The sequence below is a fragment of the Camponotus vicinus genome, unplaced genomic scaffold, assembly GCF_025532165.1.
Source record: "Camponotus vicinus isolate PSW18456_S1 unplaced genomic scaffold, iyCamVici1.0 SCAF_6, whole genome shotgun sequence".
Lineage (NCBI taxonomy): Eukaryota > Metazoa > Arthropoda > Insecta > Hymenoptera > Formicidae > Camponotus > Camponotus vicinus.
Genome location: NW_028141978.1, coordinates 4,945,458 through 4,969,393, shown reverse-complemented (window position 1 = coordinate 4,969,393; position 23,936 = coordinate 4,945,458). Strand labels below are relative to the sequence as shown.

At 37.0% G+C, this 23,936-nt stretch overlaps 1 protein-coding gene across 11 annotated transcripts in view; it reads right to left on the bottom strand.

Moving 5' to 3' along the window:
- The window catches only part of Tmod (tropomodulin), a 45,315-nt gene that overhangs the window by 14,313 nt on the left and 7,066 nt on the right, over positions 1–23,936 (bottom strand). For 6 of the 11 annotated variants that reach the window (XR_014439468.1, XR_014439469.1, XM_083102777.1 and 3 more), the window contains exons 2-8: positions 3,018–3,170; positions 2,760–2,927; positions 2,446–2,572; positions 2,144–2,364; positions 1,909–2,063; positions 1,719–1,815; positions 1,474–1,621 (exon numbers count right to left, since the gene is read on the bottom strand). Coding sequence is in view for 8 of the 11 variants with exons in the window: in XM_083102777.1 (XP_082958903.1) it covers positions 1,474–1,621; positions 1,719–1,815; positions 1,909–2,063; positions 2,144–2,364; positions 2,446–2,572; positions 2,760–2,927; positions 3,018–3,170 (1,069 nt within the window). In the remaining 3 variants the exon portion in view is untranslated. Of the gene's footprint in view, positions 1,084–1,473; positions 1,622–1,718; positions 1,816–1,908; positions 2,064–2,143; positions 2,365–2,445; positions 2,573–2,759; positions 2,928–3,017; positions 3,171–3,818; positions 4,208–9,515; positions 9,656–16,724; positions 17,439–23,936 lie in introns of those variants that run through there. The other 5 variants (XR_014439470.1, XM_083102781.1, XM_083102778.1 and 2 more) reach the window with 5 other exon arrangements.

The window sequence follows — 23,936 nt, the reverse complement described above, 5'->3', positions numbered from 1 at the left end:
TCAATTAAAATTATAGTCATTCGATCTAAGTCATTCGCTTGAATTGGGAATAAATTTTCGACAAATTCGATAAAACAATACAAAAGTTTTGTAATTTTTATATTTTTTAAAAATATTTTTGAAGGATTTCTGCTTGGTCTCTACAATAGCGATGCATGCCATAATTGGAGAATAAGAAGATATAATTTTAAGAGATTTGCACGCGCGGGAATTTAAGAATTTACAAATTCATTTGCATGTTTTGCTAGGAAATCAAGTCTAACGTGACACGATAATTCAGATATCACTTGTTACTTTCTGTAATATTAATGTTAGATTTAGCAGAAAGCAAGAAGCAATAAATTAAAAATACAATGAAGCATATCAGTCATGAAAGCGTCCCGAATATTTCGTCTTATTAAATAATAAGATCGTAAAAAAACTGTATTTTTTAACATCGATCAAGCACGAATTTAATCGTTAATTGAATTATTAAAGCGTTTAATTAAATATGAAAACTGGTCGACAGATTCATACCAAATTAAACTATTCTAATCTTCGTTTCTCCATGTTTCGCTGAAAATTGAAACAGACAGATCATAGTCTGATCAGTTTGTGTTCTTTGCACAAACATTTTTTTATCTATCTCTTTAATAACAAGGAAATGCGCGAAATAAAATAGATTTTTGAAGGAGTAATAAAGAAAAAGCAGATGATAAAGACAGGAGGTATAAAACATGACATAAGAGGCTTGATACGTTATTGAGGGGGAGAAAACAGCATTTATTAAATAAAATTTAAATGTTAAAGAAGAATAGTCACTCCTATATATAGATTTACTTTTATATCTCTTTAAATGGTAAAGATTTGGGGAAAAAACACTATGTCAGAAAGTTCTATCAAGTGCATAGAGATGGGACGAGGAGCTTATAATTACCTCTATGTCCCTAGCTAAAAAAATAATGAATGAATATAGCAGGATGAATAGATGAAATGATGAAATGTGCTACAGTAAAGCGCTACATGAGACTACGAAGCAGATTCAGAAGGATTAGAAGCATTTCGTCACATGGTCTCCATAGTCCCCCATACAATTGCTCCCATCTAAATGGAAAATAGCACAATTATCATCGTAGTAGAAACAATAGTATCAAATGCGTCTGCGAGACGCTTCATTACTAATACAATTTGTATAACATCTGTTTAAGATTATTACGTGCTGACCTGTGGAAAGAGTATTATTCTGAATGCTAAAATATAGACACCACAATGTTTCATTAGATTTTATATCTAGTTATAGCAATTTACTATAAAAATAAATCAATGCTAATCTTCTCTTATTAATAATTAATCATTTTTATAAAAGACACCCTTTTATGTCTAGAAATGGTATTAAATAATAGTTTTGTTTTATAGAATACCAATCATGTTTTCCATGAACTATAATACGCTGATAAATATTATAAATCTTTGCAATATTCTTTATGTACTTACTCCTGTCAATGTTGCGTTGCAAATGTGCAGCCACACGATGTCTAGCATCATTGAACTCCAGATGTAACCCAAGTCGCAGCAATGTTGGGTTTTGTTCTACCAATTGTGTCATTTCCATCTCGATCTTGTTACCTAGTACTTGCGATCTCTAAAAAATAATGTAAATATTAAAATTTCATGGAACCGTTATTTTTGTCATAGGATTTTTAACATAATTTTACACAATGATCTATATATGTATATACCTGATTGGAACATCGAAATTCTTCAATGGATTTTGTCTTAAGAAGAGATCTGATCAGCCTTACTATCACAGGTGGGCTTATGAAATTTGTCTCCACGCTAAAAAAAAATTTTAACATTACAATAATAATAAGAGAAGTTAGCAGCATGCACTTTTAACGTGAGAATATATAAAATATATAAAATGCGCACTTGAGTACTTTGAGTGTCGAATTCTTCTCTAAAGCATCGGCCAGCCGTTGTGCAGTTTTATCGTTGAGTCCAACATTAGTTAAACTTAGTGATTCAAGATGTGTGTTCATTTCTAATCCTTCAAACAATTGTACGAATTTTTCGTCCGAAATATTCTGCAATAAATATCATTGCCAGCTTAGAATAAAATATATTGTTCTCTTTACGAAAATATTTGCCAATTGCTGTTATTTACTTTAATATTGTTCCAGTTTAAGTCAGTCAGAGTGGAGTCATCGTTCCGCACTTGTTTAATAGTGGCGTCGACGTCCGTATCATTGGGCGGTTCCATAGGATAAACTTTCGGTTTACTAGCTTTCGTCACTCCATCCCAGCCGAGTCCGACCGGTTGTCCAGAATTCAATAGAGACGCGTGATACTGATCTTGATTCATCATGGAATGGAAACCAAGAATAGCTGCAAGAAAGAGACGATTTTACATAATTGCTTATCTTTCAATTCCAATACAATGGACTTTAGGAAATGATCAATCTTTACCAGCAAGATCAATAATTTCCTCTTGGCTAGCAGCTGAAAGCGCTTGTTCGTATTCTTCCCCAAGATCTATCGCAATCTGTTCATCTGCTTCCTTTTCTTTTATAGTCTCTTGTGGCGGAGGTATCCACTGAAACGATACATATAATTGATACAGATATTGTGCAAAACTGCACATTGACTTTCTACACATATTTTTCTTTTATAATTATAATTTCAGACTTTAGATTTTTATAAGACAAATATTAGATTATGCTATAAATATTATGTCATCTTTTATATGATAAAAGAACTATTTTTATAATCTATGTACTCACTTTTTTTCCTCTAACTACACCAGGTACATATGGTTTCAACTCTGGAATATCAGGTGTTTCTAAAGCTTGCTTGTTGATATGTTCAATGAGTTTCTTTCGATTCAGCGGCCCTGTAGGACTCTTATTGCATTCATAACTGCAACGTTGCGAAGGTGGCATAAAGCTATCCTATAAACATAATTTAAATTCAATTATTTCCAAAAAGCAACGAAAAAACACATAAGATTACTAATCATTTATATAAACAAACAGACTTACATCAGGGTCCACTTCCTTGGCCAGCATATTTAGTTCCTCCGGTGTGAGCTCTGCCAACAATTGATCCACATCAATGTCATCATACTCGCTTAGGTCCTTGCCATATAGCTTAGCTGCTGTCGTCATGGTGGTTGTCTTGGTTGACGAGGAAGTCTGTAAATCATCCCATGGCCGTTGGTCAACAACCGAGTGTTTTCTCGACATTTTGTAAAATTTTATAATGTACAGTCAAGTGCAAAAATCCTCGTGTATCTCAATAAGCTCCGATATATTATACAATAGCGTTTAATTAGAATAAAACTTTATCTCTTCTACTATTTAAGATACAATCACGTCAAGAAACGCATCTACACTCTCGCCGTTATAAACAAAAGAAAGGCCGTCGCGCGTTATTGACGTTTCCGGCTAATTATTGCGGCGCCCGTCTGTCGTGCCGGATCAATTATTCAAAGGGCGCATTGACCGCAGGGAAAAAAAAAGATGTCGATACGAGACGCGCCGCCCCGCCAAGGAGGACTGACTGACACGACACGACCGATTTCTGTTATCGCGAAAGCGTAATCACCGAACGTCGACAGGTCGTGCGTTCGCGATCGACTGATCCGATCGCGTCGATCATATGACTCATTTAAATTCGGCGAGCGTCCAACGCGACTGATGCCCTCTGACCCAGATAATTCGGGATCGATTTTCATTGACAACTCGCGTGCCAAATCGGCGATGGTGATTAAAGCGGAATCGCTTCGTCGCCGCGGCCACCGCCCGGCTGACGAATGGACCCCCCCCTTCTCTGGGACTTACTCAATGATGATGATGACGATGACAGGACGCGACCTCGCGCCCTGTGCGTGCCGTCGCTAGGTGCGTGAATTCGAGGGTTAAAAGCCCGAGAGAAACGCCTGCTCTGGATTCTCGCACACAGTCTCGATACACGACGACGTACGGACGCGCGCGATTCACCGACCAGCCCACCAGATCGCGGCAGCGCCCTTTTAACGTTGACAATGCGATTGCGTGAAGATCGAGTCGATTACGCGCCCGATGCGACTTTTGTCCACTTTTTTCCGAGACCTTTTTTTTTCAAAATGATGCGTAATCGATTCTTATTTCCGACATAGATGAATCAAGGATAATTAGAATTGCAATCTTCCTTTTTGCACGATTATAATGGCAATGATACGGCACGATTGACGCGATTTTGATTGCGCGTCGCTTGGACAACTACGCGCGTTGCTGGAAGATGTTACGGCGAATGGAGCATAAGAGTCGAAGAGGCGGGAAATTCAAAGCGAATGCACGATAGAGGAATTTTAAAAATAATATTGTATATTTAATATTGGATATTAATATTGGAATATAACAGACAAACGGATATATGTCTATCTACCTTTTTTACTATTTTACTTTTTTACAATTTATCTTTTTTATTTATTCTTTATATTATATATACAAATATATATGTATATAATTTGTATATAAAATATATTTATATATATATATATATATATATAATATTATTTATATATAATTATTAGATAAGATAGAGGAGGATTATTTACAAATTGTTTTTCCTTAATGCAGACTTTTTTTATACACGCACATATATAAATTTTAATTTCCAGATGATGAAAAACTTGACAAATATTCTAATCTAAAAATATTTAACTATATTTAAATATTTATCTAAAAATACTCTTCTTAATAAATTTATGTACATATGTACTTTTACTAAACCCGAAAATTATTAATATTCCTGAAAAAACTGTTATACGTTCTCGATTATAAGTTCGACATCAGTAATCTTTAATTCTTGTTTAGAATAACTTGAATTTTTATTCAAAAGAATCGTACATTATTCTTAATAATTCATAGAAGATAATTTTACTACATGCAGAATCGAATCAATCGATTAAAGCCTTTCACTTCTTCCGCAATGAGATTACCCTTTCTGCTAAATTATGAGTATCCTTACGACACTGCTAATACTAGAGCTAATTTAAATGTATGATTGCACCAGAGACTGCGGAGATTGTGACAATATAAAATAAGCTATATTGAATATCTCAAGGTTTTCAGCTTCATATCAGTCGCTTTTATTTCTTCAATAAAAAATGGACTGTAATCTCGATTGATAACTGATTCCTCATACATCTCTCTATCACAATTTCAATTCTAGCATCGCTATCAAATATCTAACATTCTTCAGTGAGGCGTTTGCTATTTAAGATGCACTGTCCATCGCTTAATTTTTTTTGTATTCAACATGCATCGGGAGCCGGTATAAATTTATCCGCGTGTGCATCCGGTAACGCGTAAAACAGTACGAGTCATCCGCATATTAATCGAGCCTCGGAGTCCTCGTTTTACGATTGACCGTGAAGTTAGCACGTGAATGCAAGTTGCCAAAACCGGCAATTCCCCTTCCTGCTGCCGTTCCTTCCTCTTTTTTCTCCGCGTCCCGTTCCTCTATCCTTCTATCTCGATCACGTAATCCGCGGAATCTCGACATTGACATAATCGACCTGATTCGACGCCGCTCAAGGTCACCGTAAGAGTAAGATCTGGGCGAGAAGATGAATCGATATCAGACTGGAAAGGAAAGGTGGTGCGAGGAAAAGGGTGAAAGGGGTGAAAGGAGGCTCGATACGCGCGTCAATGATCCCCATCCGGAGGGAGAGACGCAGCGGGATCGCCATCTCCGTCGACGGTCCTGATCGGAGTGCCGTCCGTCGAGCGGTTAGTAGCGGCGACAGCCCTCAAAAATAGCTGAGGCTTCCTCGCTGAGACTGGCACCCTCCCAACGGGCTATACTTGGACATACCCGCGCACCCGATTATTTATAGTGGCCGCGAGAGCGCGGCCACTGGCCTTCTTATGAACTAACCAGCTACGGCGACCAGTCGAGGAGACATTCCGCCGCCCGTGACCTAGGCCCGCATTAATAACGACACCACCCTTGCCATGCCTTCCGAGCGCGATGAGAAACTTAGCACTTTGCACTCGTCGGCGGATTCGCATCAACACCTTTCTCCTTCTCTTTCGCGACTCCAAAATCTCGTTCGAAAAATCTTCTACGAGAGGCTGTTGATTCTCTTTAAATGTGTTAGCTGCTAAACAATACAATTTTCTTCATTGATAGCTGCTTCAAGATTTAGAATTTTATCTCTGTATGTTTAACTTTATGCAGTTCTACATCTTGAAATTTTCAGATTCGAATAATGAATGCTTACGACAAGATAATTGTTAAAAGCGAGAAATAACGCAGAATGTGAACAGAAAATTTGAAAAATCTGGAGAAAATGAACTAGCTCAATTTGAATGAGCTACTAAAAATACATCACCTTTTACACGAGACACCGCACGTGGTTCCTTATTTTCCTCGCTGAGACCAGACGATCATCATAAAAAAGTCAGAGATACAAAAGTCACATCTGTTCGAGATATTTTTATCCAAGTTTTCCGAAATATATATTTTCAATGTTAAGGTAATATTTAAAGACTGAGAGGCAATGCAGAATATGAACTATCTTGCATCAACATCGCTAAAGGCAGAGATTGAGCGATTATTTTCAGCCATCTATAATAATTTCATTGGATTTCTCTAAAATTTCTGAGATTATTTACAGACTTTCCCGAGATATCTACAAATTCGCTTCCTACAGTTTACGAAGCAGAGCGTTAGAAAACGCAACCAAGTTTTTTCCTTTCGACGAGAAAGCGAGCCACTCACGCATCTCGCTCGTTCACGAACAGATTGAATAGCGACACGTCCAAAGCTAATTTTTTTCTAACGGTACTTAATCGCTCAGCAGATGCGAGAAGTGAAAACTGCGAGATCCGCATCATCGAACATAACGATAACTTTCGCGCTACATCTCTATTATCTCGAATTTTTTTTTCCTTTAACAAGTAACCACCTCAATCTTAATCAAATCGAAAAGAAAAATTTCATCGACAGAATTATTAAAAGATAAGAATCCGAGAATTAAGAATTCAATGTCAGAAAAAAATAAAGATCTAATCTATTAATTCAATTCTCAGTTATTGACGTGAAAATTCGCGTTTTGTTTTAATTTCTCGAACGTGGATTCCCTCTGCTCGATTTTATTCAACCTACGGTACTTGGAGCGTATATGAATCAAGCGATCTTTAAGGTTCGTTTGCGGCGTAACGGTCATTAAACATCATTTTATACAGCGTAACGTACCGCCACAACGGTGGTTCCACAACGTTACTAGTATTTATGCGCGCGTCTAGCAGCTGACGAATGGTACCGTGACAGACATTGTTCAATGGCCTGAAGCAATCTCGTCCGACGAGCGGATCCAGAATGCCTCCGTAATCGATATAGCGATAATTATCTTCGATACTCGTTCCATTTTCAATCGCGTGACTTTTCAATCAGTACGCATGATTAGTCACTTCTCGGAGAATTAGCCTAATTACAACGCGTTTATCGTCGCAATAATAATAACAACAATAATAATAACCGTTACAGATCTCGCAAATCTTAGCTAGCGACGCGATCGCGGTATAAATCACAGCCGGACGATTTATCTGGCACGACTACACAAAGTTTACGATCGTTGGCGACGAAATGCGTTCTGCCAAAACGCGCGTTACGCAATTTCGTGTCGCGATTCATCAAGCCGGTCCTATCGATAATCCGCGTATTCTTGTCGCATCTTTTTCATTATGTCGAATTATTTTTCTCGCCGATATGCAGATCCAATTTGACCCCTCGATCCGATCGAACTTTTTCCTATTCGATCTTTTCTCTTTGTGTACAAACAGATTTCTGTTGGCGACACGCCAGGTACTTGGCCAGAATGGATAAAATCGCCCCCATCTCGCGCATTGTGAAAGTATATCGATATAAGTGATCTGGGTTATCGTGTCATCTTTAGTTAGTTGGCGACAAAGCTGGGCGGATGTGAAACTCCAGTTACTAATTAGATCGACGTCGTGCATCTGTAGATTAAGAATGACTGTCAAAGTCATCAAAATAAACGGAATTTTAATTTATATAAAATTGAATGTTGACATCAAATTAAGATTGACTTGAATTAAATTCGGATTAAACTGAAACTAAGACGAGATTAAATTACAATTAAGTGTGTACAAATATTAGATAAGCATTAAATCAGAAATATAAATTATAACGATTCAGATAAAGTTTAAGAGAGCAAATAGTTTTCCAGTGCTAGACTTGGATTATTTCTACTTTTTCAGATCTTTAATACTAATACTTTCTTTACAAACTGTTCAATTATTTGTTATTCGACATGCATTTATTATTAATGAAATTACCGGTTTCCATACTTAATAAGGATATAGCACAGATGTATCAATTTGTAGCTCTATCCATTGTAACGTTTGACAGACCGTGTAAATATTCATCTCTTTCTCTCTCCGAACAGTGCTTCGATCTTCGACTTCCTGGTGAAAACTCTCCTTTTGCAATAATTATTAACGATGGCGACGAAGCGTTGAAATTTTGTAATGCGTCTTATAAATCGATGGCTCGATTCATCAAATTCAACGACGAGGACGTGCAATGACTGAAACGTTCGTTCATGATATCGTGCATTTCGTATTATTTGTTTCGCATCAATAACACTATGTTGCGTGTTATTAATAATTTTGTGAAGATTTAATTCTCCTAAAAACCTTCTAAGAATCAAACTTTAAAGTTCATTAAATATTTTTTTATTTGTACAATTTTAATTTATAGTCCTCGAAATAAGACTCCTTGAGACAATAAGAGCGAAGGCCTTTTAACATCTCGTAAATGAAGAGCAGAACTACGAATAAATTTCTATTCTATTGAACTGAAATCTGTCTCGTGGATAACTAGATATTCGAGCAACATATAGAGCATTTCAATCAACTTTGGCGAAAAGAATTTGGAGTTTGCTAGATCGAGGTTTGTGTATGATTAGTCAACGCAGATGTTTGGTCGAACAATCGAGCGCGGTCGCGATATTGTACCGTTTCAATTACTAGAATAATGGAGCGTCTAGGCATCGCTGATATGCGCAAACTGATCAAATATTGGCTAGTTGTTAATTAGTGGCACTCGATCATTTTCTCCGAATACCGCATGCAAAATACGCATTATCCGAATAAGCGCTATTTGCCTACAACCATTATGGACTGCGCGGCATCACTGGAATTGAGATGCGAAATCGTTTGGGAACTATGCGAAAGAGTTCGCGAAAACATTTTGCACATTCAATCTGAAGTATCATCTTATTATGATTAAACTGAAACGCGTATTTCATGAAAATATATGAAATATTTAAAAAAGCGATATATTTTTGTTAAATTTTCTTCTTAAATGTTTGAATCTCAAGTGCTAAAATCAAGCCCTTAAATGTGGTAGGATGTAATATTGTGTACAATTAAGTTAATTGTTGTTGCGAGAGCTCGCATTGCCATAACAGCTCGACGCAAACAGCGAATTTCAACGATTACCGTAAATGGAGCCGTACTTACGCAACGAAGGCCGCAGGAATGAGTGACCTGTAAGATATTCACGTGACACACAGGCACGAGTTCGCGAAGGGACTGACAAAGCAGATGAGACTCTGGATTTACGGTAACGTAATCGGTCAGGTGAGACGAGCAAGGAGCGGCGCACCGTAAACTAAGACAAGAGTCGCCCGGAGCTGGAGCGCTACTAAACAACTGAGTTTTATATGCTGGAACCTCGATGAGAGATGCCAGGTAGAGCGGTATTGTGCACGAGTAGCGAAGTCTACGAGCCAGCGGCGATTGCGTTCAAAACGACTTTCACTTGGAGAGCCCCCGGGTCCTGATTCCCGTAAAAGGATCCAGTTTTTCCAAGTTTTCGCTCGAGATTACAAGTGATGATGTCAGCGGAAATTAATTTCCGTCTACATTTTTCTCTCTTATGTCTAAATGTGATTTTCCTGCAGAATTGTGGAAAGAGAACATTCAAATTCTCTCGAGAGAGATTTAAGAATGTTTGAAAAACATTAGGATATATTATATGTATATTTAATGAATAAGAGATGCTAAACAAAGTAAATATATATAAATGTCGATTAAAACTCGATTAAAAATATGAAAAGCTTGTGAAAAAAGTTATCAAAATATATAATTACTTGAAAAGATAAATTCCATGTAGATATAATTGAATAACAAATCATTATAAAGATTGACATTTTATTTAGTGAATTCATTGCGTAAGATTGATTCAATAATGCGGCCAAATGCTTTGTCCTTGTGTTGCAAATAAAGCGAGATATCATCTGACGTTTGATAAATTTATCAGCTAGCTCGAATGGCATTTTCATCTCTCTGGCGTCCCTTGTCCGAGTAAACAACGTATTGCTGCTTAAGACCGGCGTGATATCATCTGACGGACTCGCCGGATGACCTCATCGCACCTACATATCAACCGTTAGATAGAGATGCAACCGAGGATATTGCCATGCGCTTCTTGTATAGAATTTTCCATAAAATACCTATAAATTTGAATAATGGAGGGTATTATTGTCCCGTATATGCCGCTACGTGAATTTTGCACCGTAAAAATGTAAACATAATTTAATATTCTGCAACATACGACACATGATCACACAGACTCACGATCAATCAATTGCCAGACTATACAAACATTTACGAGCCGCCATAAAGGTATCATAAAAGAATCTAATGAGCAAGCTAATCTCTTTGGGACGTCTTTACGATATCTTTTGAACTTTAACATTATGTTTGGAAACATCAACAGCATTCGAATGCCATTAAATTATGTTAATTAGGCTACAAAGCCTATCATAGGTCAGCTCAAGAGAATTTTTATTTATAGCCTTAAAACAGTTTAATAATATCCTTTTTTTCTATAAATATAAGATTTTCTACGCTTTAAATATTTCTAAACAAAATTTTAAGCAAATAGAAGCTATAAATTTACTGGGAAAAACTTGTGGAATAATATTTGTCCATGATAATATATATATTTAAAAATTGTCCATGATAATATATATTTTTAAAAATTAAGATAATAATATCTCTTAAATTAAAAACACAAACACAAACAAAAAAAATAATCTTTTATTGTAAAAAATACTAAAGAACAAGTATTCCGTACCTTTCATAAAAATGGAAGCCCTTCGTCTCTCAACGCCAAGTATGTATGTCTCGAAATAAGGAGAGAGGATATAAATCCTGAAGAGAATTTTCACGAAAGATCACGGGTTCTTGATCTTAGAACCGTGGAAAGAGTCGACGAGATTCCGTCGTTACTTTCCGCCGCGCATCACCGATTTACAAAAATACGACTACGACGAAGCGTCTCGACCCGATCGATTCATCGATGTATTTCGAGAACGCAGTCCTTGATCGATAACGCCCACACTTCCGTACTCGTGTATGCGTATGTGCGCTTGCTCCATTTCTCTATCGATCAATTTCCTCGCGATGAACCAGACGATCTCTCGGTGAGCTTTCCGTACCTCGCTTTCGAACATTATTTTATAAATTAAGCTATGACACACGAGATTATTGTCCGATGCATTCGACGACGGATAAATATTCGAGTCTACGAATAAATAGAGATCGCCGTCAGCGACAAACAGGGGAAAAGGGGACGGTTATCAATCTCGACGCGCGTGATCGATCGGAAACATCGACGATGAGAAACTAACGACGGGGTCGTTGACATGACGCGGATTATACCTAATATACGTTGTTTCTGCGATCTCCGCGTAAATAATCGCGCATGTTAATGCGATCTAGCTTAACAGACTCGCAAAGCTGACTGGCACATTTTCGTTCCGCTGTTACACAATCGATCACGGATAAAAGGAAGCAATGTGTCGCGTACTTCGGGACATTTTATGGATTTCCGCTCTGTTTGTGAACTCTTTCGATTTATGTCGCAAATATTAAAGACACATGTGATCCATGGCCGAATGCGCAAGCCTGTTATTGGAATTGTAAAGCATCCTCTTTCACTCTCCAGTAGCTATCTATGTGCTCCTCTTAATACTTAAAACAAATTCGAAGAGAGATGAGAGAAATCATATCTCTAAAAGAGATATGATTTTGATGATTAAATAATTAAAACGGGAAATATTCTACTTTAAGAATGATATTTTTGTGCATCAACTCAATAATAATTCAATGCCTCTACTCGAAGCCATCCATTTCTATTCGTGGCGTCATAAAAGAATCATCGTTAACATAACAACGCCTTTCTCCCTTCGACTAATCCCGCATTTAAGAGCCCTTTGCTTAGTCACGATCGGTTGATCACAGCTCACCCGCACACGCGTGGGAAGTTCCGCAATGCCTGATGAAAAGGTCAGCCATGTACTCTTATGCATGATGTAGCATACGTGACGCGGTAATGAAAGCCGCCCTCGCATCATACATAATCAAGCGATTTACATATTCAAAAGTAGTGGCGAAAAAAATCCTCAACATTTATGGCAACAGCTCTTACACAATCGACGATGCTTCGCGATTTAATTAAAAGGCGATTCATAAATACACTGAGGCTAATGCTATGATGATTTACGTAAAGTGCAATCGTAAGTATCACAATGTGATCGCGCAAGAATATATCAACGCAATAATCTCTACTTATACTATTCTAAGAGAGAAAAGCCGGTCGTTGAGATGGCGAATCTAAACCGTCTGACAACACGAGATGAAAACAATAGTCTATTCTGAGAGAGCATCGCTTTCATTTTTTTTTTTAAATTACGCTGCATTTTTCTTCTGTCTAATTACGCGCAACCTGGTCACCGCGTTCGCACGATTAAATCCGATTGTTCGTTGCAATATTTTTGTAACATACTTTCTAGCACGGAGAGATCTCGTTTTATATGCCGGAGATGAAATACCGCGATCTAAATGCACTAAGTAAATTTTCTTACACTATTAAATGCGTCATATACAAATATCCAAGGATAGAAACTTTCTCTCTCCTCAAGAGCCATCATCTTGTACGAAGTATCTCCGTAATCCAAGCAATTTATGCATTCCAAGAACGTGAAGTTGGAAGTAACCATATTTTTGAATACATATTTTCAGTCGAATCAATCTACAAAGTCGCCTACTCTCCTAGAATTTTAAAGTTGTTAGATATAAATCACTATTTTAATTCAATTAGCTCGAGTTTTGGAGAAATATAGAAAAATAAGATGCGCTTTTTAGAAAATTCGTTGTATAATGTCATAAGATCCTCGACAGTTTTGTACAAGAGAGAAATAGAAAAAGTCTATGCTTTTCAAAAACTCATATGGTTTTCAAGTTATTCCGAGTTCGGTGCAAAGTGCAAGAGGACGGAAACAATTTTGGATGGAACCGCTTTGAACAAATCATTTTCGTTCGCTCGGATGAGAGCTTTTCCCGACTGAATGCCGCCTAAGCATCTGGTTCTCATCCGGCAACGTAAATATTTTTATTGGCAAATCGCGAATTGCGAATCCAAAAAAATCGAATCGCAAACGAAGAGAAGATGCATACATCCAATCGTGCTTCTCGAACAAAGTTCAAGGATCCTTTTATCGATGGCAAATATGGATCCACGTGTACTTAATTTTTTTCTGTCACGTGAGAGAATAATGACCGCGGGCGAGGTCAGAAACCCTCGAAACTCCTCATTTATCGCGGCAGCTTTCGTATTCTATTCTCGGCGTTGTGTACAAAGAGTTCGGGATTTATAATTAGAAAAGTCCAAGGGAGACAGACAGAAAGAGAAAATCAGAGTACCGAGGGAGCAAGTGATTCTATTTTCGGAACGTGATGTGCACAACAAGTCCGACGTTTATGATCGTTTGTAAAAGAAAATCACGAACGGTTTTACTCGATGATCGTCCGACAAAGTTCGCGAGGTAAATGACATCGAAACTGCCAATTGTACGGCGTATTCTATTATGAGCGCCAACCCCGACAATCTCGGCTTTACGACTTCCGATTTAGCAGCGAGACCCACGCCTCTCGCAAGATTGTCCTGGCAGCCGGAGAGTTCGCGTGCAAGAATCGGGCTGGACGAGGCGAGGCGAGAAGGGCGGCGAACAACGAAACGATTTTGTACGAAATTAATAGATTCTTGTCGTAAATAATTCGGGATTTACGCGCCGCGTCTACTCTGTGCGCAAACCCTGCCAAAGTCTACCTTTATCACGCTCTTAAAGTTATGCTCGTTTTTCAGCTTGCGTGCCCAACCGGAAGATCGTTCATGCTGTTGTTAAGACATAAAATTGCAAGGACCACCCACGCACGTTGCATTATACGTCATGCGTGTATATCTCGTCTACGTATCACGCGTTTTTCTCCAGTCGCTGCAAATATTGCGAAAGGCGCAGCCCCGTCACAGATAGCTGACGTTCTGTCAATTATCATTAGCATTGTATTCAAGCGTATTCCTAATTGCATACTCTAGACTGTAGAGACTGCATTGTATTCGAGCCGCGCCAAAACGAAGTGCGACTTTGCGAGAAAACATCGCAATTTATATTGTACGCCACGATACTTCACGCTCTGCCTGAATTAATCGAATTATCCTTGTGGATAATTTATAAGTCTTGCCGCGTCTTTTGGCAACGGCTTGACCAGATCATCAAAAGTTTTCATCACGATCACGCTGGCATTTTCGTGAAAATTTCTGAGAACAACCTTCATTTCGCTTTTCGCACTCACGGCCAATAACAAGCCATCGTGCCGCTTCGAAAATATAATCAATGAAACTTCAAACGGATGTAAAATTAGTGAGGTAAGCGCAGCATCTAAGTGCGCAAGATACGAGCAAGATCGAATCTCAAAAATACAATGCACTTCCGATAGCATTTCAAGAATATATCGAGCTATCTGGTATTTCATAAATGATTCGCGCTAGATAATTTCAAAAATATAACATATAAAATGTGCAATTGATTACGGTTTCACGTTGAGGCCGCATTCATTCGATCATCGCCAGAGAAACCGAGCCAGGTGTCGATACGCCAAAAGCCAAACACACATTGTTGCCTCAAGGAGAGCCGGAAAGACGAACGAAGAATATTACGTCGATGAAATTTATAGAGCCCGCGCGCGCAGAATCGAGAGACCAAAGTTTCGAGAGTCTGAAGCCGTTAAATCTAAAACGTCGAATTGCGCTTTGACGCAAACGCAGCGCGCTTTATTCGCGTTATTTATGCGTTAATATTTCTATAAAGTTGTTCAACAAGCTGGAGAGTCAGCGACTGAATGTGACGTTTTCAATTATCGACTTGGCCTCTGAATGAACAGCCGCTTTCACACTTGGAGCAGAAAAGCGAAGCGTTTAACCGTACATAAATTCGGGAGGGAACGGGCCATGGGATATCAAATCATCGAGAATTGCGCAATCATCTTTTTTTATTGCGATTTTTATTCACGTCATCTGGCACGTGGCCAGCACCTGCAACCGCGACACAAAAAGACACCGAATTCTTTTTATAGATAACGGAAAAAGTCTCGCTGAACGAACGGACGCGAGTCCTTCCGAGTCTTCCGCTTTTGTTTAGCGTCACTTTAGTCGTATTTATATCAAATATATTTTTACAATAGCCGGATGCATTCTATCAGTTTTGAAATTTCAATGCCAACATATCACGCGCGGTTGTCGACAGCCGAACTGCAACATATGCCATACGTATCGTTGACAGTGTCAAAGTGGTGCTAACAAGATCCGAAATTCGACTACTTGTTTACTGTATTCTGCATTTGGCTCACATTGTTCTAAGAAGATAGAATAATGCGATGAAATATGAATATATTTGTATATTTAGAAAAGAAAAGAATATTTAAAAAGAAGGAAAGAAAAAAATATTTAAAAATACACAATAATCGAATACATGTAAATTGATCAATACAAAAATTTGAAAGAATCTAAGAATTAATAAATATATATTAGTTATATATATTATAACTAAATATTTCTTATTATTTAAGATGAAAAATCCGTCAATTTCATAAAGACACGAATGTATTTCAAAATATGGAGCCTTCCGCGCGTTTACAAAACGATTGCCAGAACCCAAAGCCGCCATTATTTCGCGGAGTCGATTTACGCGAATAAACAGCCGGAAAATCTCTAAACCACTCTCGATGAATAATCGCATGCGCAAGTAGTTACTTTGTGCACTCGACTTACACGCGCCAAGAAAGAAGACTTTTTCTTGGCCTTTCCACCCATTCTGGACTTAATCCACTGACGCTAATCCGGAAAATCTCCGAGTCGCAAGCTAACATCTTAAATCTTCCGTTCGTATGTTTATGATTCATTTGACAGGCGTAAAGATACGCGATCAGCGTGATGTATGCAAGAGCAGAAATGCGCGACAAATTCTGGCAAGATCACCAGACTTATAATTACAAAAGTAAATAAAGTAAAGTCCTCAGTACTTAATTATAATGTAAAAAATATACTTAAAAATTCCATCTAAGAATCTAAAAGATTCGAGATTTCTAAAAACCCTATGCATTCTAAACAATCCAAGAATTTAAAAATTATAAATTTATACATGAACATCAACAATTAAAAACATTTACAAGTAAATCGGTATTTGTTAATGAATGTTATTAATAATATATTGAAGAATTCGAAGAAGAAATGAAGAATTTAAATATTTAAAAATCAAAAAAATATAGAACGCATACTAAAACTCATTAAGAATCTAAAATCTAATCAACTCTTTCGGATTTTACCTCTCGTTTAGTGGTTGTTGTAGTAGTTGTAGTTTTTCTGGTAGTCTTAGTAGTGGTCCTCATCGCGTTGAGATTCTCATAAGGAGAATCCCAGTCCTGGAAGATCTCCGTGGTCGCCATGATTATTGCAATATCTCGCTTCGCACAGTTTAAATGTCACTCCTTTCTAAATCCCTCACAAGACGGATACTTTAAAAAATCCTTACGATTATCTATCGTCGCGTCAAAAAAGATTTCTGCAAGTTCGTACATAATCATAGTACCCCTAATCCTTGCTCGTTGAGAAGCAAATTAATTGTCACATGTAATGATACGGGGATTTAGGATCAAAATCTATCTATCCAATCCGAAACGTTGACATAAAATTTTGATACTCTTAATATCGAGAAGCAGCCTTAATAAGCCAAAAAAATGTCACGCGATCTTTGATGAAATTATGGCGGACATTTTAATATCTTTAACGAGAAATAAATTCATTTTAAACGAAAAGAAAAAAATTGCAACGGATGCAACTAATCGATCCGAGCTCTTTCGTTCTTTCGATATCTGCGTGATCGCTTCATGGACGAGCTAGATGGTCGTGAATGCTGCGATCGAAGAGGCCAAAATACAATCTTAGTTCGCGCTGAGAGACTTGTCTCTCGGATAATGCGTTGCGAGATAACTCGAAATATGCGCGATTCTCGAGATGGACCACGCACGACTGAAGTCGGGAAACGCGTCTCCACTTTACCGCGAGCGGGCCGCACCGCGCCCCGTCCGCGGACCGCTTCCAGAAATACGGAGAAACACATATAATTAGGCCGCCACCCGCCACGATGACGACGCACGGGAAAAAGCGCATTGTGCGAGATGCCGAGGCGATTCTTCGTTAGTTGGTCCTTAATCTTTTAAATCGATAACTTGTCTTTAAAATCGATGCTCTTCGAAACATCACTAATAATATCTTAATAATAAAAAGCTGTACTTTTAGATTTTTGAATCTCTTTTAAAAAGATATCATTAAAATTATAGACCATTAGATGCTTAAGGAAGAAATCGATGGACAATTTTTCGGGTTAATTTCCTGATATATTCAGAAAGCGGAGAATTCTATTGTGCATCTTGTAGATGATACTGATTTGGCGATTTTGCAATGTTTTACACACGGCCCGTATCTGTGTTACATAGGTAATTTGTTCTCTACCGCCCTCCTAAAATTTTTCGCACATAGGAAGTAGAATAAAACAACAAAGGAGATATGTGGAACTGAATATACATAGGAATCGAAACTTATCGTTTACCGCGCGATTGTTTATTTTTCTTAAAAATAAGTATCGCAAATAGAAGAGACCAAGAGTACCTGGACGACGAGAATATCGCGCTTGTACAAATCTTTACGATATGCAAGTCTTGGAAACATCGATCCTGCACGTGCAATCTTTTGATTTCATCAGTCGCATATCTGAATATTGCGGAACAAATCTAGATGTTACATATCGCTACTGCAGAAGCAATAATATCCGCGGAAAATAATTTGTTTCGCCTGCGAAGATGTCGACAACGTACGTGATGGGAGTTGCGTAAAACAGATTGCGAAAGGTTGTGAAGATCTCTCTCTCTCTCTCTCTCTCTTTTCTCTCCGATGAGCCAGCCCGCGAATTTCACGGTGCGAAATAACGGAAGCAATGTTTTCGCTCAAACGAGACAAACCGGTGATGTCTCCTCGGCCGCGATAATTTTCGCCGTCGTATCCATGCAAATCCTTTTTGTTAAATCGCCCGGAATTTCTCTTTGGCAATGTTCGAGCGCGATGATATGCGCACTGCGACAGTCGCTGCATTCGATGCATAATTCAGTATTTAGCGCGAACACACGTAAAATTGGATCACTTGATGATATTCGTATGTCGGTCGAGTTATTTAAATACAAAAATGATAGATGTGAAAATAATAAGAGACTATAATTCGAGGAACATTTTCTGAATTACAAACGCGAAATAGCTTGGCGGTACGGAACTATTTGATTTTATTTTATTATATCGAGTTTTCTAACTTCTTTTTGTTTGATTAATTAATTTGTCTTTCTCATTTTTATACGTTACAAAATCTATAAACTTACATATATAAAGAAATCTCCTCAATCTAAATATAAAGTCAAAAAATTATTTTCTGTTATTTTATATAAGAAATTATTTTCTGTTATTTTATATAAGAAATAAAATTATATTCTGATTATTTTCTGTTATTTTATATAAGAAATAAAATTCATATTAATACACAAAAGTTACACAATTCAATTTTAATTTTTTTAAGTTTACGATTAGCAATAAAAAGATGCAAAATATCTGTATTAATTTATCTGTATTTTTTATATTTAAAAAAAAAGATGAAAATTATATTATTTTTAATAAAATCTGAATTAACTATTATGTTATAGATGATCAATAGCAATGATGACGAACTCTTTATTTCAACGTGAAATTATTTATAAAAATTATATTTATCAAATAGATGGCGGCAGCCATTTGTGAGCTTTCGCGCGAGCTTAAAAGCTGTCCGTGCGAAAACTCTTCCGGAAGAACCGTTAGATGGTGCAAAAGCTTGCCAAGCCCGTATTGCTAGTACAAAGAAGACACTGTGCTCGATTTTACCCTCGGTCGTCGAGCTGCCAGAAAAGCTCTCGACTTGAGAAAAGGAATTCTGGGAAATATTGATGTGCTTTGATAATATAATAACGAACTCTATCACTAAATGAATAAAACAAATAATAGACTAACAATAAATTGCACAATGGATAGCGAGAATAAAATTTTTAAATAATTGTAGAAATTAAATATCTAATAAGATTGGAAATGTAAGGATTTATACGGAAAATATTCAAATATATAATAGAAGAGATTAAAAAATGTGATTCCAGTTTTAATAGAATATACTATGTTTTAATTTAGTATTTATATTTTTTTCAATTTTTCCTTTACGTCCCACATTTCCCATTGACGATATTTCACGCAAAAGTTTTATTAAACCGGCATCATTTAGATACCGTACGCTATTTTCGCGCATTATGCAAATTTCTCTCACATTTGGAGAGTGTCGCAGCGCACGTACAACACGAAAGTTAAATCGATCGATTCCATTTCGGAAAATAATTTATGCAGAGCGGGGATTAAACGTTTTCCTCTGACGCCGCAGGGATATCACCTGCGCGATTAAAGAGCTCATTTCGCACGTCGATTGTCCGATGATCGTTCGTGCGAATTTTCAATATGCATCACATACACGGACAACAATCGCGGGCGAGAGCAAGCAATTCCGTCCGGGGAATGGTCTCCTTTTTGCGCCGGAAAAATCAAATTACTCTCCATACTACTGCTATATATGCGATATAGCAGCATAAAATGCATACAGGATGATTAAAAATTTATAGACGTACGTAGAATAAATTTTTATATTTCGTAAACAACGTAATTTCTGATTTATCTTTCAACTTTTCTGCAAGGTTCTTTTTCGTTCTTCCGTTGTTAGTTTTCTATAAATTAATTTACTCGAAATTACAATATTTTCATGGCTTAATTCCATTTTCAACTCTCAGTTTCAATTCTTGATTGTGTTTCTTTAATAAAATTATCATTCCCCCCCCCCCCTTTACAGATATTTACCATTGGTTTGCCATGGGACTGTCGCTTGAGCATTGACTGCACGGGATCCTTTTTCTCTAACGTGCGTTCTTTGGGAAAAGCGTCAGGTTGGATGGATTTCGATGGGGTGTGTTTGAGCGTGAGTTTGGTGGCCAACGTTTTCGTGGGAACAATTACATCAAGGATTTTTAAAGGCGGACGTTTGTAAGTTGCGTGGGACGGTGAGGATTGTTAGGTAACATCGTAGCGTTTTTGGAAACAATGTATTGCGCCGCGGTTTTTGCGTTTTATTCTGCTTTTATTTTAAATTCTTAACGGTATTTCTTTTGTTTGACTGTGTTTATTTTTACAATTTTATCCTTCGACCTATACAGTAATCTTCATTTATTTATTTTTGTATCTCTTTTATATCTGATATGAATATTATTGTGTCACACTGAGGAGGGTCTGAAAGGGACCGAAACGTTTGTAAGAATTATTGAATTTATAAAGAATTATTGAAAAAATTTTTGTCACGCATTACCACCTGCGCTTTGCTTGGTCTAAAAATAGCCTTCTTTTTGATTATTATTGATTTATCATTTGGACCATTTATAAAATTTGTGTTAATTGTAATTAAAAATTTTTTCATCTTTTGTTTTTATATTTCGTAAGGTAATATTCTATTTTCGATATATCTTTTTTTTAATTTAAACACAATCAAATCGTGCAGTTTTCGATTGTCCTATATACAAAGTTCGTGATGCGTAATTAAGATATCTGACACTTCCATCAGAAAACCGCAGTCGTGAATCGACATTTACATTTCCGCGACAAAATGAAAACGGACAGAAATTATCGGCGAACTAGATGCGTCGTTATGAGCGACGAATCCACGATTGCGAATTCAAAAAGTCGCAGACCGAAAATGCGACATTAGAGCGGAAAATTAATCGCGAGATATGACATGTATAATTGATCGGCTCATCTAAAAAATAAGTATCTCACAATCAATTATGTTTCTATGTATGAATCTAATTTTAAGAGAGTTTCTTTTTACAAAGAATATTGCATTGCAATACGATTCAATATTTGCAAAGATTTCGCGCTTCGAATTACGAATTATAAGAAGTAGCTACATTGAAGAATGTATTTCAAAACTGCTTATATACAACGCTCGTTGTCCGAGTTTAACAAAAGCATCGAGTACACGTGAACAAAATTCAGAGGATTCGACGTTAATTATGGAATATAATTAATTATTTCGAAATGGACGCCGAGCAAATAGCAATCAGCGCGAGCGTGTCGTTTGATATTACCAAGCGTGATACAGTGGAGCTCCGCGCCAAAGAGATGATAAAATTTTATTATTGACATAGAATATAATAACTCCTTCCGTCTCTTCCGTCTTGTCAAGCCCGAAACAACCATTTGCATTGTTATAATTGCGTCCTTTATTCACAATATCAAACCTATTTGCGAGCGCAAATTAAAAATCCAATCATCTATTTAATGTCAATTTCATATTGTTTTATCCTTAAATACATGGAGAGTAAAGAAGAACGTATGGAAAAGAAAAAAAAACGTTAAAAATATTAAAATAGTCATTTAAAGTGTTAAATACTACAAAATTTGCTCAATAAAATATTAAAGCTATTATATCACTATTTAGAAAAGTTCTACCAATATAATACATATATTTTTTAATGTATCCTGTATGAAAACGTCTTCATATTAAATTAATCTGATAAAATTATCGAAATCCATCGCGAATCGAATGCTGCTTTATATCCTGAAATCGAGAGAGGAAACTTTCCATCGACGCAGCTGTTTCAAGTGGCGTGTTATTTTTAAGTCGGATTCACCGCTCCTCCCTTCGATGCCGGGCATCCTTACGTCAGCAACAACACGATGCGTTCGAATGTTTTCTCTTCCGTTACAGCGCCGAAAACCATATATCCTATCTGAGAACGCGGACCTTCCCCAATCGACCTTCGTTTCCGTCTTGCCCAATTCTGACCTGACCTTTCTTACGTAGCACTGTCATCGATAGTCCCATTATCAGACCGGTTAACGCGTGAGGTACGAAAACACACCCCTTCGAAAAATACACGTCGCACGGACCATGAATTATAGCAAACCTCACCGCCGACGCTCGAACTAACTTATCATTTCAACGTGTGGTAAACAAGCAAAATTATGTTAGAATAAAAAAGTATTATTGGAACGTTATAACATGTTTAATCGCGAGCCTTGAAAAATTTATATGCAGATACAAAATATATTTTTTCATTTCGAATATGTAAAAGATTTAGTTTCTAGTCTAGTTTCAAAAACACACAAATCTATTATTTTTAAATCTGCGATTTTTATTAAGGCAAAAATACTAGATACATTTTTTCAATACATTTTTATCAATAGAAATTTCGATTTTTTTCTAATTTTTGAAAAATAAATTTAATTTTTAAAACAAGATGCCTCATGTAACAATAAAGAGAGACAATATATATAATCTTAAATTTATCGAGATTATCTTTGATTCAGTGAAATCTAATGTTTCCTTTGTCTTAAGATCCTTAGCTCATTCGAGTTTCTCCGCAAACCATATAAATAATTGTTTAATGCCGTTATGCAATACTTTGTACACAAATAATGCAATGCCAGCAAATCCTCTTTATACTTTGATTGTCCGTGAGATTGGCATGATGATAAGTTTGATGACCTGAGCGAAGACAAAAATTATTCTCGATAACATATTGATTTTTTTTTCAATTTTTCCTGTGTCCGTGGCAGACCGATGCTTTATCAAATGGAAAGTCATGGTTTGTCATTTCCAATTAAAACACCGAATGGAGCGCAGTAATAAAAAATAGCGAGCCACCTGGCTAATTAAGCTTCAATTATACCGTCTCGAGTTTCGATTATCGCGATGCCGACGCAATTTCTTGCGTACGAATCATTTAAATCCAGACACTATTGCGTCCATGCTTCATAATCGTTCTCTGTATAAATGTATAAAATTTTCCTGCTATGCTTTTAACAATGTTTTAAATTTTTGTGATATATTCTGTCACATTATTATTTATATTGTATTCTATCATTGTATACTGTCGTATATATCTTTACTGTATTATTCTCGACCTATTAAAAAATACTATAAATATTCAAAGTTAATAATATTAAATTAAATTAATAATTGTTTATTGATTATCTCGAGACAAATCAAAATGTTTAATAGTGATTTTTATTTGGGCTGAAATATTCTTTTCAGAATCAATTTTCGAACCTTCGATGAGCAACGCGTTCGAGAAGTTTGACACTCTAAGGGCAAAGGTTCACGAACGGCTGAAGCTCGCCCAAAGCTCGTCCACCTAAATCGTGCCACCGACAAAGTTGGGATTAATCGTACGGGCGTGAAAAATGGGCAATAAAGGGTCAGGCACCGCTTACGGTGGTCCGAGGACAGGCAACGGCGAGAACTCGATCTATTTCGAGATCGGAACGACTGACGACGACGAAAGCGGCCCATCGACCGATGGTGCCTGGTGCCTTCACTAATTGAAACGCCGGGAGGCATCGACCAGAAAGCGAAACGGAGTAACGCGCGTACCGGC